The sequence below is a fragment of the Strix aluco genome, chromosome 3 (genome assembly GCF_031877795.1).
Source record: "Strix aluco isolate bStrAlu1 chromosome 3, bStrAlu1.hap1, whole genome shotgun sequence".
Classification (NCBI taxonomy): domain Eukaryota; kingdom Metazoa; phylum Chordata; class Aves; order Strigiformes; family Strigidae; genus Strix; species Strix aluco.
In genome coordinates, this window is record NC_133933.1 from 29,887,306 (window position 1) to 29,903,226 (window position 15,921).

General features: G+C 45.8%; 1 protein-coding gene across 1 annotated transcript; it reads left to right on the forward strand.

The window, feature by feature from the left end:
* The first annotated feature begins 6,918 nt into the window (after window positions 1-6,918).
* On the forward strand, window positions 6,919-15,542 carry SLC30A1 (solute carrier family 30 member 1). The gene is made up of 2 exons (XM_074817954.1): window positions 6,919-7,633; window positions 11,120-15,542. Exons 1-2 carry the CDS (start codon window positions 7,003-7,005, stop codon window positions 12,028-12,030), a joined length of 1,542 nt encoding a protein of 513 aa, XP_074674055.1. The 5' UTR covers window positions 6,919-7,002; the 3' UTR covers window positions 12,031-15,542.
* Window positions 15,543-15,921: the final 379 nt, after the last annotated feature.

Sequence of the window (15,921 nt, forward strand, 5' to 3'; positions counted from 1 at the left end):
TTTTCAAACAGGTCTCAAAATGGTTATCTGCAGAAAATGTGTATAGTGGGTACAAACTTGCTTTTAGTAGATGGCATTGATTATATCATATTTGCTGGAATGGCTTCTTTCTAAATATCTGCAGTTTAGAGTGGGTAGTCTTTGTCATGAGCTTGGCTGATGGTTGATGAATAGCTATTAACAGCACCTGCAGACCTAAACGGGATCTAATGAAAACGCTTCAAGCAGCAAAATAAATGGTGTTTTTACACCATTTTTACATAGATGTATCCATTTGTGCAATAAAGGGAAATTCATCCTTCTCAAGCTGATACAATTAATATCTAATATGTAAATGATGAGCATGTTAGAGCTCAGCCACCTGAAGGACTTTACATAAAAAAGACTGTGCCATCAAGACAGATGGATGCAGTCCTTGCCTGATGTGTGTTGTGGCAGCAAGAGCAGCAGTGATGTGTGGATAGATGAGCCAGCTGGAAACACCAACACCAGGTGCACCTGAGTTGCCTGCTGAGGGTGAGCCTGAGGCTGCCCTCCAGATCAGACCTGTTGGTGCTGGGTCAGAGTGGGAGCCTGTGAAGGTGTGTTGCACCCGTGCCCCAGCATGCCCTACTACTCCTGTGCCACCAGGCTGTTTGCCACCCTGCAGGCGGGCCTGTGTTACAGAGCAGAAATGATAGGATGTGCCGTATCCTGTGCTCGTGGCTGTTCCAGGAACCACCCTGTAAACTCTGTATACACACGGCCAGCATGACGGCTTTCATTCCAATTTGCCTGGGGATCTTCCTCTTCTGAGCCATTACTGCTCGCGTACTAAGTTCTTATGTTGCTTCGCTCAGTCTCTGGGACTGAAATCAGATCTTTGTACAGTGTGCCCTTAATGTCACTGAGCTCCCAGGAGACACGGAGGTGTACCAGCATGGCCCCTCTTCTCACGGCAAAATGTGCCACCATAGGGCATTTCTTCTTTGGTGCATTACACGGAGGTGTTCTGCAGCCTCAAACGATTCAAAGCTGTAGTTGTTGAACTAGTTTTGAACTGACTTTTCAACTGCCAGAACATGCACATTTATTATTTCCCTATAGTATTAGCTGTTCTTTTAGGGACTGCTAGGGACTTACCTTGAAGAACCTGAATGACCTTCTTCCGGCAAGAGACCTTTAGAAGTACTACACCGATGAAATCCAGCATCCTATAATGACAGTGGAAATCCCTGCCCACAAGTAACCAACAAGTAACTAGAAAATATTGTATGTTCTCTGACAGGGCCTAATATTGTAGGTAGGTGGAGCAGGCACCACAGCGATTAGCATACGTCTGTCTCAGTGTCTGTCCTCAGGAAATACCCATTGATGCATCGACACTCATTGCCACAGGTTCAAGAGAACTGGCTTAGATTAGACCTAGCAATCTCATGCTCTTTCTGAAGATAATAACAGGCAGAGCTTAACAATATGATTTATTAAAAATGCTGTACGAAGGATAATTAATTTTAGTAATAATTAAAAATGTTACCAACCAATCAGCTGCAAAGACATTTTTCCATTCCATCAATTCCATATTTACAGAATTTTCCCATCCCTGTTGAATCATTATTACTATCGTTCCAGCAGAGAGCCGCACTGTGTGCAAAAGTGAGTAACGCCACATTTTTTCTGACTTTTTTCCGTTAATGATTAATATGGTGGTGATTTTTCTAGTAGGATCCACTTGAGCATTGGCTGAATAAGGTATTAGCTCTAATACCTTATTAGTATTAACTTCACAGCTGATTAGAGCAACTGTTTTGCCTGCCTACTTGTGAAAGTTAAGAAAATACTAGTTGTACCATAAGCAGACAAAGTGGTAACCAAAGCAGCCAGGAAATGCTCTTAAGTCCACCGGAAAAAAAATGCACGTTTATTGAAAACACTTATAGATCGGCTGTGCAGTTAATTGTGCCAGAAGTTATGAAGCAGTTGCAGGCTGTCAAATGCCATTGGATCAAATAAATGGCTTGATAGTAAGAAAGGAGAATAACTAACCTAGAAAGGAGAGATCAAAACTGGACCTAAGAAAGGTATATTTTAAAAACAGTTGTTTCTTTATTAGAGAGAAAAGATTTTGGAAGGGAAAGAAGTGTTTTCTTTAATCTGCTTTGCAAGGTTCAGAAGAAGTATAGTGGATGATATACTGACCCCCTCAACTTGTCTGGAGTTCTGCCACTAACTTTCAAGGAGCCCAGATTTCACAGACACGGTGACCAGGTAGAAGAAGAAATCTCTTTATAGAGCAAGGCATTCTTCATTTCCTATCTTAATGCCAATTACAGCTATAGTCTTTCTTCACAGGTCACAAACAAAGGCATGTAAGCACATGCTTAATTTGCCTCTGTTCAAAGAAGGCCTTTTAATTAACTGCAAACACATGTTTAAGCCCTTGATAAAGCTGCTTTCCTGAATCAGGATATAACAGTGAATTTGACGTAGAGCTATGTGAACAGTAACACTCACTTTTCATTTGTATTGTTTTTCATTACAAGCACAAACTTGTTTATGTAGGTGACCGGACAGTGAATGCTTCTGTTGGCTTTGGTGTGGCTGACTGGATCTAATTTGAAGAAACCTTGTAAGGACAGCTACAAGAGACAGACATTGCCTGCAAGAAATGCAGCCTAAAATGAACACTGACAGCCTTGAAGTGGAACAGACAGATGGAGTCATGTTTGCCAGAGTCCCTCAAGCCTTTATTAAAAGCAGACAGGTCTGATGACTGCACAGAAAGGGAACAAGTTAGGTGTTAAAAGGAGGCAGTGTGCTCTGTAATGTGTGACTGCATTAGCGGTTTATAGACAGGGTTTCACCTTTTCCAAGTGGAAAGGCACAGAGTGATGAAGAGCCCTCCATGGCAGAGATCTCTCCACTTGCAAACTTGCACAGAAATTCAAAGAAAAAAGCAGTGGCTTTATTTACTCAGCAAATATGCTGAGTAATAGTGAATCTCCCAACCAAAGTCCTATTCTTCCCACAGTGCTCAGCTGACTTAAGAGAGTTCAGCAGCACTCAGTGCAAAACATTTTTCCTCAGAAGAGGTGACACGCAGGAGCTTTCTGTTTAGCCTTTCCCTATCTTGTCACCCCATTCTGGGGTGGTATGAAGCTGCATGCTGGAGATGCAGAGTTACTTCTCCCCTCAGAACATGGAGCATTTACGGTAAGTAAATAGATTTGGAGACAGATCCTTCCACATGTGTGGACCGGAAGCTGAGCCAAGAAAGAATTGGGTGAGTCACGAACAATGCCTGGAAGCCTGAAAAAATAAACAACAAACAACAGAAAACCTGGAGTCCTCCCTACTTTGAAGACATAGTACTCTCCTCAAAAGCATAAGCAGAAACAAAATGTTCTCCTGTAACACACCATTTATGGCTTCATTAGGTACCTTTATCAGTCACCTTCCCATTAATCTTAAAATTCATAATGTTGCCAGATGGACAGCCCTAAATTTAGGAACTATCCCCATTCCTCTTGGATGCTGATGTATGGGGATACAATCGAAAAGCCTGAGAACAGCAGTGTAGAGCACACTGGTTTATGAGAAAGAGTCTGGGGAAGAGGTAATGACGTGAACTCTTGTGTGGTCCAGCTGCCGGTCTGTGCCTGACATGGCCGGCAGCGGGACTGGGCTGCCACAGGGGACTATTTATCAAAGTCCCTGTATTTGCAGCCAGTGAAGACCACGGTGGCTGCTGGGTCCCATAGGACAAAACTGTATGCCCAGCCCTATTCATCGGGGAGCAGTAGAAGGCCTGAGGAACCATTATTACTTCCCCGCTGGGAAGAAACCACACCCTCCCACTCTCCTGAGGTATATGGTCCCACGTCTCGTGGCTTTTGGCCCCCAGAGGAATTCAGTATTCAGTCTGGTACAGTAGGAAGAAAAGCTATCCCTGGACAAGGGCAGGATCAAGAACACACCATCCTGTAAGGGGAAGACAGCAGCAAACTGACAAGTTGTATGGTACCCTTGAGGAGATTAGGAGATCTTGTGGTGAAGAAATGTTAAAAGGATCACAAATTGATCTAGGCATGGTTTACACACCAAGAAAGAAGCCAAAAAAGCCGTAACTCCCCTCCTGTAAGCTAGTCCATGCCTTTGACACAGTTTATGTTCAATGCAGATTAAGTTTTATTCATAAGGGTGGTACTGGTATTGATATCCTATCGGGACCGAGTACTTTTAATAAAGAAAACTCTGATGACATCACAGGGGCAACCAAGTAATACTCAGTTTCAGTAATTCCTGAGATCCAGTCAATGAGAGACATTAAACCCCTTGCCGTCCCTTCCTTCCTAGCTAAAATCCATTGGATTAACACCAATCCCTGTAAAATGATAACACGCCCCACCTGCAGGAATTAAAAAAGCTTTGAGCTGTACCAGTTTCTTTGACCCATATATCCTAAATTCGGGTAATTCTTCTTTATTAACTAATGGCCTTGCGTGGGGGTAAGGAGGAGAGGACATGGGCATGTTCCGTTTCAGTATAATTGCTGGTCAGCTTCCTGATTATTTACAACATCTTATTAAATGATATTATGGCTTATGGGAAGCCAAGTAGATGAGGAGAATGTTACAGCAATCTAATTACTGACTCTCTTACAGTACTCTTTACGACGGTCATTAAAGCATTCCATAGGGGTTCCTACCGCTAAACTGAAAACATAGTAGACCTAGATTTTGACACACGAACAATCTCACAGAAAACAGGGTTCAGTGTCACAGGTCTGTACAGCAGCGCCTGCGGTGCCCAAGCCGTGCCTGCAATGTAATGAGCATAACACTGCAGCGTAGGTGAAGAAGAGGGGATGGCATCCACAGATTAAAGCAACATGGTGGGCAAATGTGGACTCACCACGACTCTGCTGAGCTTAGGGGATGCCTGTCCCAAACCATTGGTCTCAGTTACGCTCACTGATAACACTTTTCTTGTGGAAGGGTAAACACCTTCTGTCATTTTTCTAATGAAACAGGACGAGCTGCCCAACTCCAGCTGTCAGGAACCCTTACATGGACCCTGAACCATGATCCCTTTGGCATGTCCAAGTATAGCAACAGGCTTCTGCATTCTTGCTAGATCTTCCTTTTCAGGGCACCCGTTTTCTTACTGCCTCTATGTATTCATACACACAGCTTCACCTCTATAGCTATAAATAACTATGGCTATTTGTTTCCTCTCTCTCCATTTTCCACTCATGGAATATTCTTGGACACTCTCCCTCTTGCTGCCATGTTTGTTGGCTCCCTGGAACACAGCAGGCAAAGTAAGAGGTCAACTCTGCCTTTTGGAAATTTTTGTGATTTTTTTTCCTGATTTTTCTAGATGTCTCAAAATATTTGCTTTTTCTAAGTACAAGGAGTTTTATAAAACTAATTGTATATATTTTTGTGATATTACAGCTTTTCAAAACTTCCTCAACCAAAATTACTTTCTTCTTCTCTCCAAACTTTTTAACCATGAATGACTGCTCATCAGTTGTTACTGCTTCATCATTCATCCTACTGCCCTCAGTGACACAAACAGGAGAAAAATTAAATAGAAATCCCCCTGCTACACGGCCCAACCTCAGACAAAGCTAGGAGTTAGAAAGGCAGTAAGAAATAGCTGTTGGGATGTACAGCGGCATGTGCAGTAGTTGGAAAACGGGCCCATTGGTTTGACAGCTGGCGATAGGTGCCGAGTTCGTGCAGTGGTGGGCTGGTCGCTGGCTCCTTCCCCCTCTCCAGGCAGGGGCCGTAACTGGGCAAGGCCATTTCTGGTGCCTCAGGACCTGCAAGGCTGCCCCGGCTCCTCTCCGTGTTTGTACCCCAAGAGGCACGGCAGACCCTCCAGGCAAAGCCAGGGCTTCAGCACGGACAGAGGCGGGAGGGGCGGACGGCCTGGGCCTGGGCCCGGGCCGGGCTGCCCAGGGGCGAAGGCCAGCAGCCAGGCCCCCGCCGCGGCCCCTCCTCGGGCACCTCCCCGACACCCGGGTTTCGCGGTGCCGGCGCGGGCCTCCCCCTGCCCCCAGACCGCGGCCCCCGCGGCTGCCGGCGGCGCAGACCCCCGGGCGAGCTCGCCGGCGCTGGCCAGCTCCCGTGGCTCCGCTCCTGCCGCGCCGGCCGCAGGGGGCGGCTGACTGCGCCCTCGCGGCTCCCGCCTCGGCCCCTGACGGCAGGACCGCGCGCCGCGACCGACGGCCGTTAGCCCGCCCCCGGGCCCCTCAGGAGGCGGCCGGTGCTAACCCTAACGGCCCCCGTGTGACGTCACAAAGGTCCACCGCCCCGACGCGTGACGTCACAAAGCCCCCTCCCCCAACCCCGTGCGACCCCCCCGCCCCCCCCCAATCGGCGGAGCGGGCCCTTCTCCCGCCCGCCTGCCCCGGCCCGCAGGGGAGCCCCGCCCCCCCCGCGCGCGCCGGGCCGGGGCCGTGTGAAGCACCTTTTGCACGAGTCCCGCTGGCCGCAGGGCGGGACTGGAAGAGCGGCGGCGGGGGAGGCGGGGGGAAGCCGACGGGCTCAGCCAATCGCAGCCGTCGCTCCCGGGCCATGACGCTCGTCCCCGCCCCCCTCCTCTGGCACCGCCCCTGAGGGGCGGGGCGGCCGCGGCCTCGGGGCGGGGCCAGGGAGGCGGGGCCGCCTGTCGCGAGGGCGCGTGGGCCAATGGCGAGCGAGGCGGGGGGCGGGGGCGAGCGGGCCCCGCCGGGCGGGGGGGCGGTGGCCAATGGGGCGCGGGCGGGGGGGCGTGGCCGTGCCGGCTCGGGTTCCGTGTGGAAAGAGTGAGGGGGCTCGGGTGCAAAGTTTGCTCGCCCAGCGCCAGCGCAGGGAGCGGCGGTGGCCGGGCCGGCGGCGGCGGGGAGTGTCCGCGCTCGTCCTCGGCGCTCCGCCGCGCCCGCGGGCCGCTCGTCGCGCCGACCGCCGGCCGCTCTCTTCGCGCCTCCGCCGCGCCGCGCCGGGCCGGGCCGGCAGCCGCTGCCCCGGCGCGATGTGCGGGGGGATGGCGGCGAAGGGGCCGGGCGGGCCGCGGTGGTGGCAGAACCGGCGGGCGCGGCTGCTGTGCATGCTGGCGCTCACCTTCCTCTTCTTCGTGGTGGAGGTGGTGGTGAGCCGGGTCACGTCGTCGCTGGCCATGCTCTCCGACTCCTTCCACATGCTCTCCGATGTCATGGCCCTGGTCGTGGCGCTGGTGGCCGTGCGCTTCGCCCAGCGCACCCGCGCCACCAAGAAGAACACCTTCGGGTGGGTGCGGGCTGAGGTGATGGGCGCCCTCGTCAACGCCGTCTTCCTCACCGCCCTCTGCTTCACCATCCTGCTGGAGGCCATCGAGCGCTTCACGGAGCCCCACGAGATCCAGCAGCCGCTGGTGGTCATCGGCGTGGGGGTGGCGGGACTCATCATCAACCTTCTGGGGCTCTGCCTCTTCAACCACCACGGCGTCGGGGGCCACGGCCATTCCCACGGCCACGGCCACTCGCACAGCGGCAGACAGCACCCCCGCAGCGGCGCCAAGCCCGAGCAGCCGCCTGGGGACGGGGAGGCTGCGCTGCACCGGGAGGAGACCAGCACCTTAGTGGAGAACTGCAGCAGCTCCAACGGGGTCAGCCAGGAGAAGCTAGGTAAGACCTGCACCGCTGTCCCATCCCAGCACAGAAGCGCCAGGAAAGCGGGAGAGGTCCCGCCTGCGAGTAGGGCGGTGGGCATCCTGGTCCCACCTGGTGCAAGCTTCGTGGGGACCACCCGTCCTTCCCGTCCTTCCTCCTGGGGCAGAGGCAAGAAACTTTCTTAGCGGTGCTCTCGGGCACACAACTGTTGCACCTCTGCCTCACGCTTTTCCTTCAGGTGCTAAAAGGAGTACCCTAAGTTCTGCTGCTTGTCTTGCAGATAGGTCAGAGTGTGAAAGAGCCTTAGGGTAAAGCAGTTTGCCTCGGAAAAAGTTGGTGCTGGTAGAGAAGGCACACGACAAGTGGTCTTTGCCTAGCGACACAAGCTGTCACAAGACACTGCCCTAATGCCTTCTGAACTGGCTGCACATCAGACAGAGCGCAGCTCAACACCTTGGTCCTGACAGCCGGATCTCTCCGTTGGGTCGGTTATTAGCTACCTGAGAAGCTAACCTCAATCTAAGCGTGACATACTGAGGTATATTCCACTGCAGTAATGTTGTACTTCTTCGTGACATCCATATTAATAGGAAGAAGTCTTGGAAATTACCAATCAGAACTGTGGAAGTCATGCAGTAGGCACTGAATGTGGAGCTCACTGGTGTCAGGGTACATGCGTGGTTTCTTTGGATTAGTTTTCTTTAGCTTTCTAAAGCGTGCACCTTCCCACTCGCTTGCACATAAGAGATAAATTTAAACTCTTCCCTTCCCAATTGTGATCAAACTGTCCTATATCGTGGGAGGGAATTTCTTGGGTTATTTTTTTAATGGATGCAGAAGCCTGGATAGCGTGTTTTGAAGTCACTTGGTCGAAGGCAAGTACTGCGTGCTAGCAAAGTGAAAGGCGCGTAATTGCTCTTTCTCTACCTTAATCATATGGCATCCCTGTTACCAGGAGGAAGGGGTTTCAGTCTTCAGAACCCATGTTCTGTCCATTATTTTCAGGGCGACATCAGGAGACTGCTGTTTTAGCTTAAACTGAGCTTTAATTCAGCAGAGTGAACTTTGCTACAGTTTCGGGTTTTTTGTGGTCAGAGATTCCAATACACATGTGAGAAACTTAGCAGTTTCTCTCTCACTCTCTCTCTCTCTAGTGTTTTGACTCCATGTTGGTTTTGAAAAGACAGGTTTTGCAAGAGGATGGGAAAGCTCCTCTGAATATTTTCTTGACCACATAATAAGCTCTTAATGTTGGTTTAGTTCAACAAAGGTATCCTAATAATTAGTTTCAAACAATGTAAAATTCCCTTAACCCTTGATCTGATAGATACCTTGGCTTGTGAATTGTTCTTGCATGGTGAAACATGGTGAGAAGTTGTGCTTTTAGCCAAGTTTTGAACTAGTTCTAGACTAAAAGATTAACTTATAGCATGGGTTAAAAGGTATACTGTTCTGAGCTGACTTTTGTGGAATTTCTCATGGATGTCTTGTTATAACATAATTTGTTGTGGGTATTTCGGTGGTAATAGGGCATAATTTTGGTCACAGTGGAACTTTGAAATAAGTTTGTATTTCCTTCTATGCCCTGTCAAGATTATGTAATGGATGGAGTTATTCATAGTTTACGCGTGGAAATGTTACAGGTAAAGGTGCTCGGAGACTTGTGAGAAGCTGTAAGGTGTGTAGGTGAAGACTAGGGCGATGACTGAGAGTGGTAGTTTGCCTTCACTGGAAATTCCAGAGGGGTAGACCTTGATTTCCTAAGGTGGAAGTGGAAAGCTAGTGATAGCCTTAGGGGCTAGTCCTGCACAGGTATCATTGTGCATATACTTTTTGTGAAGTAATCAGTTTATAGTTAGATTTAAATGAGCGTATTTCAAATGGACACATTTTAACCTTTTGCCATTATAAAATCTCAAGAGCTTTCTGGAACCGTGTTTCCTGTTACCCACTCTTCTAGATAGGCCTACTGACTTTTCAAATCTTCTCCAAGTACTTGGTACGCAGCAGAGTGTCAGAAAAGTTCCTCTTTCCTTGCCCTCATTGTGGACCATGAGTTCTGAACTCTGTAACCTGAGATATTTCCCTCTAATTTATTGATTTCTCTGGAAAGTTACAGGTCCCATATTTCATAACTCCTAGAAATTGTGTGGAAAATGTAGCTGGAGCTTTAGGGCAGAAGTGTGATGCATGAGGCTGAGCCTGGGGCTTGGAGCTGACCTGCTCAGTCGCCTTCGTAGGAGCCCGCCCCTTCTTCAGAAGGAAGAGAACTTGTAGGCACTTCATGATTACAGAATTGCAGTCATGAGAGCAGAGTGGCAGAAGCTGCAGGTCATGCTAACATGTTAATGTTTACAAAGCTCTGAACTGAACAACCACAGAAGCAGTAAGAGCTCCTTGTTTCAGTTTCTTGGGTCAGTGGTCAGTGCCTGTTACATTTCTTCAACACTGCAAGTTTTCTGTCCAAAGAAGAACTTTTGAAGAAAAGTAGGAGGTTAATCATGTAAAATACTTTCAATTTTGAACACTGGAAGATGTTTTTCTTTCAGAAAGCATTCTTTGTAATGATGTGTGGATTTATTCCTGTATATCTGGTTAGGTGTGATGGAGTGGTACTATTGCAGACAGTTTTGGGAGAGGGCACTAAAATGTTCATTTATGCATTGTACGGTCCATGACATAAGGCTTTGGGCATCAACAGCTATATGTCACTTCAAAAAAAGTACTAAAAATAAGGGTTTTATGTATTCTGAAATATAAGTAACGCTAGTTCATAGCCTCTGAGAGCTTCAGTGATACCTTACACTGTCCTGTAGTCAATACCGCTGATAAATTCTGCATTTTAGACCTAAAATCTCAGCTCGTTGTATCTGCTGGCTCCGTGCGCCAGCTCAGAAAAAACTTCCTTTTCCTTGAATTCAGAAGTCTTTTGGAAACGAACTACTAAACCTGAGAAGAAGTTACTATAAGGCAGTATCCATACAGCTTTTGAGCTTCTGGCTTCATAAATTTTAATATAAAATAGCAGCGATGCAGTCCTATGGTTTAAGAGAGATTTTAGGAATGTGATTAGCCTTCTGGCTTTACAAAAGAGGGAACAAATGTAGGTTACTTAGCTACTTAACCAGCTTTTTTATATATGCTCTGTAATTCTGGATTTTGTTTAAGAAGTGAACAGTGAGTAGTCAAATGGTTAAACAGCTGGAAAATGTGCAAACAGTTTTTCAGTAGAACAAATGAAAATGTGGTCATCTTCAATCTTTGCTGCTCTACATCTTTAAGTTCCATGTAGAAGCAATTGCCACCTAGACTATTTAGATCATTTATTGGGACAGCTGAATATTTCTTAGCCAGAGAAAATGTTGCTGACTGTTATGGGTAGAGTTGCTTGCTTTACAGTTTTGTACTCATGTGGCAAGCTTAATATTGGTTATTATTTGTATGGAATTAGAGTAATATGTAGTATTGCTGTGCCTAATCTTTTTGCTGTTTTCTTGTCAGGTGATATGAAAGACGACATGGCTGACCTACAAGTGAATGGGAACGCTGGTCATTATCCTCTGGATGTAGAGGAGGTTGAAGAAGACTCTAGTGCGCAGCTTAACATGCGTGGAGTTTTTCTGCATGTTTTTGGAGATGCCTTAGGTTCCGTAATTGTGGTATTGAATGCCTTGCTCTTCTATGGTTTGTGGAATCCATGCCCCAAAGATGGGCCCTGCTTTAATCCATGTGTCAATAATCATTGCATGGAAAATGCTACTTTATCCCAAACGCTTGGCGGAGCAAACAAGTCCGAGCAAGAGAGCATTACGGTGGCTGGTCCATGCTGGTTGCTATATTTAGATCCCATCCTTTGTTTGATCATGGTTTGTATACTCCTTTACACAACTTACCCGTTACTTAGGGAGTCAGCCCTTATACTTCTGCAGACTGTTCCCAAACAAATAGATGTTCATTCTTTGAACTCAAAATTACGTACCCTTGAAGGCGTTGAAGCAGTCCATGAATTACACATTTGGCAGCTAGCAGGCAGTAGGATCATTGGCACTGCTCACATAAAGTGTCCTGACCCTTCCACGTACATGATGGTGGCAAAGCGCATAAAAGAGATCTTTCATGATGAAGGGATTCATGCAACTACCATTCAGCCTGAGTTTGCCAGTGTTGGCTCTGAATCAGGGAGAGGGAAATGTGAGTTTCCTTGCAGGACTCAGTGTGCTTTGAAGCAGTGTTGTGGAACAGGAGAAGATAGTACTGCAAAGAAGACAGAAAAATCTTCGTCACTTAGTATCTCTTGTTCAGAAGTTGTCATTGAATTTCCGAAAACTAGGAGGACTAAGTCGGAGAGCATCCCTTCAGTTAAGCTAGAGGCAAACGCCGATCAAAACGAGCAGTTTGAATCATCTTTGTAACTCCCTGAATGGTGCTACCTGAGTTTTGGTGACTGACAACAGCTGTATTGCAAGAGGAAGAGACAGACGTTTGAGATGCAATTTTGCCAAGTAGTGTAATTGCTGAAGTCCTTGTTCTTGTCATATTGCTAAATCTAGAATGCTTGTTTTAAAGAACATAATGTCACTGTCATGATACAATGTGTTTGTGTTGACTTTGTACCGAGACAGACAGAAAGTGCACCAATGCTGTAACAACTTCAGAAAACCAGTTTCAACATTTCAGCAGAGACACTTTTTGCTGTGCTTCAAATTAAAATATTTTTTCCAGTGAAAAGGTATTTGAGGGATAAGCATGTAGGAACTCAATTTGTGTTACAGATTTCTTGGACCTACTCTTTCCTTTAATATTTGATTTGTAGATATTTTAATATATTGTTTATTTAGAAGCCCTAAGGAAACCAAAGCTCATAGGACATTTTTAAAGATATAACTACTTAAAACTGGAAACCACTTTGCAGTTTCACATATTTTTCTTAAAACTTATATAATAATAAATGTGAAGGCTTTTCTAATGAATTTATCATATAGCATATTTTAAAGAGAACATCATGTGATTGTTAGAAACCGTCCCCACTTTTTCTGGTAAGGTAGCGAGGTAATTAAAATCAACTGCTTGTGAAAATATCAGATGTGAAAGGGGGTTTTTTTCTATCAGAATGGAAGTTCAAGCTACTGTATACTGCTCTGTGATCAAGACATGAGACTGAGCGATAAAGTAATGCATACTTTCGTATTTTATGGATTTTTCTGGTGTTTTTCCTCGTTTCCAAGTTGTGTCTGGTCATAAAAGTCTTTGAAGTTTAAAGAATCCTTGACTCACAGTGCTGTGAATGAAGAGCTGGAGCTTCATTTTTAACTAATTCTCAGTTTACTAAGATAAAAGAATTAGTTATGTCAATAAGTGCTCTGGAGGGGAAAGTGTGCCAGGCGCCGACTGTATAAGTCATGCTTTTAAGCATAGGCAGTAGCCTCCATAACAAGTAATCCAGTGGTGCATTTTGCTTGTAATTGAGTGTGTCTGTAAGCACTTGCAGTGACTGCAGTTCTGGTCCCCGCCATGTCCTCAGGAGCCTTCTCCTGACTTTTCAGGAAGTGGGGCAGGGAGTAGGATTTCATTCACTGTATTTCACACTTTGAGATGTTTATGTGTCACATAATTTCACTTATTAAGCATCCAAATCTGTGGTTTAAAATGTCACTCAGTTAATTGACAACTGGCTCTAAAGAAGCTGTTACAGTATGCTGCCAACTTGCACCTTAGTAAAGGAGAAACTGGTCTATGAACTGTGAATTTGGCAGAGACTAGGTGAGAGGTGAAGATAAAACACAAAAAATGTAATCTAAAACCCTGACTCTTTCGATCCACCCTCAAAGTTATGGATAGGAAGAAATGTTTTGTGATTTAATTGACTGCTCCTATGCTTAAAACTGGAGAACAGCTCAGATCGTCCATTGTTTGCTCCATGACTCTGGACATGATAAACACTCTGCCTCAGTTTCCCTGTCTTGAAATGGGGATAATACCTACCTCACAGGGGTGTTGTGAGGCTTAACTCTTGTGCGAAGAGCCCTGAGATCTGTTACTGGAAGGCACTGGGAGGAGTATAAGATACTAAATTACATGGTATTTACTTCTACAAATGTATTGCAATGCCTAGGCACAACAGAGGGAACTGAGGATAATTTTGGCCTTACAAAATTCTTTGATGCTGTGGTTTTCAGGTTTTTAACAGTATTTAAATGTAGATTTTTTAAAAAAAGAATGTTTTGTTAGTGAAGGGAATGTAGCTGTGCCTCCGGATGCAGAACCTCGCTAGTTTGCATTTCTAATGTGTCTCGTATGATAATTGCTCCTAAGTAGTTCAAAATAGTCTGCTGCTTGTTGGACCTGGGTTGGCCCAGGTCCTGTCAGTGGTCTTGCCCAACTTCTCAGCAGAGCATTGCAGTCAACTCTTGATTGTCCATGGGTGGATTACCAGTGTTGTGTATTAACTGTGCCGTCTACAGGGCCAGACGAGCTCTGTATCGCGTGCCAGTGTGCTGGCCAAATGCTGCGTGCCAAAGCATTGGAAAAGTAGAGGAGCTCAGTCCAGTTTCGCGTGAGCCCCCTCTCACAGGGTTTGTTAGCCTGGGTGCAGCGCAGCGCCGTGCAGTTGTTTTGCCTCTTGGCTGCTCAGATGCATCCTCAGGAAGCTGCGGGGTGTGGATGGGTCGGTTCAGCTTTGCGCTAGCTTGGGGATGTTGGTGCTTCACAGCCATCAGCATCACTCACCTTTTTTCTGTGTTTATGCTTGTTGTATAGTCTCATAAACTAACTTAAATATGTTAATATAGTATTTATGTATGTTTTTGTTTTGTCTGAATTACCTTAACTCTTTCTTCTGTTACCTGTATATGATCTAGAGTTGACTGTTAAATGAGATCTTGTATGAGACTACATTTGCAGAATATGCTACCACTGCTAGTATACTACAAAGTATTAACCAAGTAAATTTTGAAATGAACAAAGTACTTTTTTTTTCTTTGGAAATGTGTATCCTTGCTTATTATGGTAAACTTTCACTAATTATTTTGCTCACTAGTTTAAAATTGGTCTCAGTCATTAGTATGAATTGTTGAGGTCCTGCTGTACATCACTAATGCACCATAGGACTACTGCTCTTTAGTTTAAAAAAAACCCCAACCAAGACAAACCATAGTAGCACTGAGAAGCCTGACTTCCTTCTCTCCTGTTGCTCTTATAAAAACAGAGCAACTATTAAGTCTTGACAGTTGCCACCGTTGGTTAACAGTCTCAGTAAATGCATCTGAATAGATGGAGTTGTAGTCACTGATTCCATTGTAACTATTTAATCTTTTTTTGTGTGTGCCAGAAGTCATATTTTTCTATTTCTGTGTCCATTGCAGGCAATGGCTAGCTTAAAAAACAAAAATCTCTCCCCCATGTTATTTTTATTATCAGGACAGGACGCAAATGTGACGATGATGATGATGGGGGCCGAAGGGGGAGTTGCGTGGCCTCTCTGTCATGTGCTGTGTTGCACGTGCAGCACCAGCTAGTGTTAACGGGGCCTTTAGTCTCTTCAGCCCTGGATGGTAAATTCCCTGGAAGCGTATAGTCAGGTCAAGGTGGTGGCTGTACAGCAGCAGGAAGACAATTTTCGTGTTTGTTCTGGCTGTATGAGACCCAACTGTAGCCTGCTAGCTTGCGATATAGCTTGAATTTTTTTAACCTGTCTGTGGTTACACAGACATGGTTTATTCTGAAGATCACAGTTCCAGAATACTGGGAGCATTCAAAAACACTGCGCAGTCTCTTTTTTTTTTTTTTTTTTTTTTCCACAAAGCATGAAACTAGTGAATCTCATGTAAGTGAACACTGCAGTGGTGGGGAGCTAATTGTATTGTGTATCACATTCCTGAATTTTTAAAATAAAAAAAAATGGAACACTGATTTTAAGGAAAACTAAGTTTGTATTTCAGTGTCTAGATTGTTTATGCTTCTGATTAAATGTGTACCAAACATCATTGGGTGAAATATTTTACACTTAGTACATGTCTCATCCCGAAACATGCTATTTTAGAATCACTTCTTAGATTATATCTGCACCTCAGGTGCAGTGCAGAACTAATTCAGACACTCAGTGGGCTAGCCACAGTACCGTGAGGCTTTATTTTTTAGCAGAGTAAATTGCTTCTGTGGAAGCCCTTATAATTTTAGCTCGATTGCTTTCAACATCCACTCTAGGCTTTCAGTAATATCTGTTATTGCTGCATCATGGTATTTGGTACAGACATACACATAGTTATGTAAAAGACAAAACTAGCCCCAGCTTGTGACTCCTAAAA

What these genes read in the sequence shown, in the direction of transcription:
- SLC30A1 (XM_074817954.1), top strand. Translation starts at nt 7,003, where the DNA reads ATGTGCGGGGGGATGGCGGCGAAGGGGCCGGGCGGGCCGCGGTGGTGG. An exon ending in GGTCAGCCAGGAGAAGCTAG is followed by an intron (nt 7,634 to 11,119) that starts GTAAGACCTGCA and finishes TTTTCTTGTCAG; the next exon opens with GTGATATGAAAGACGACATG.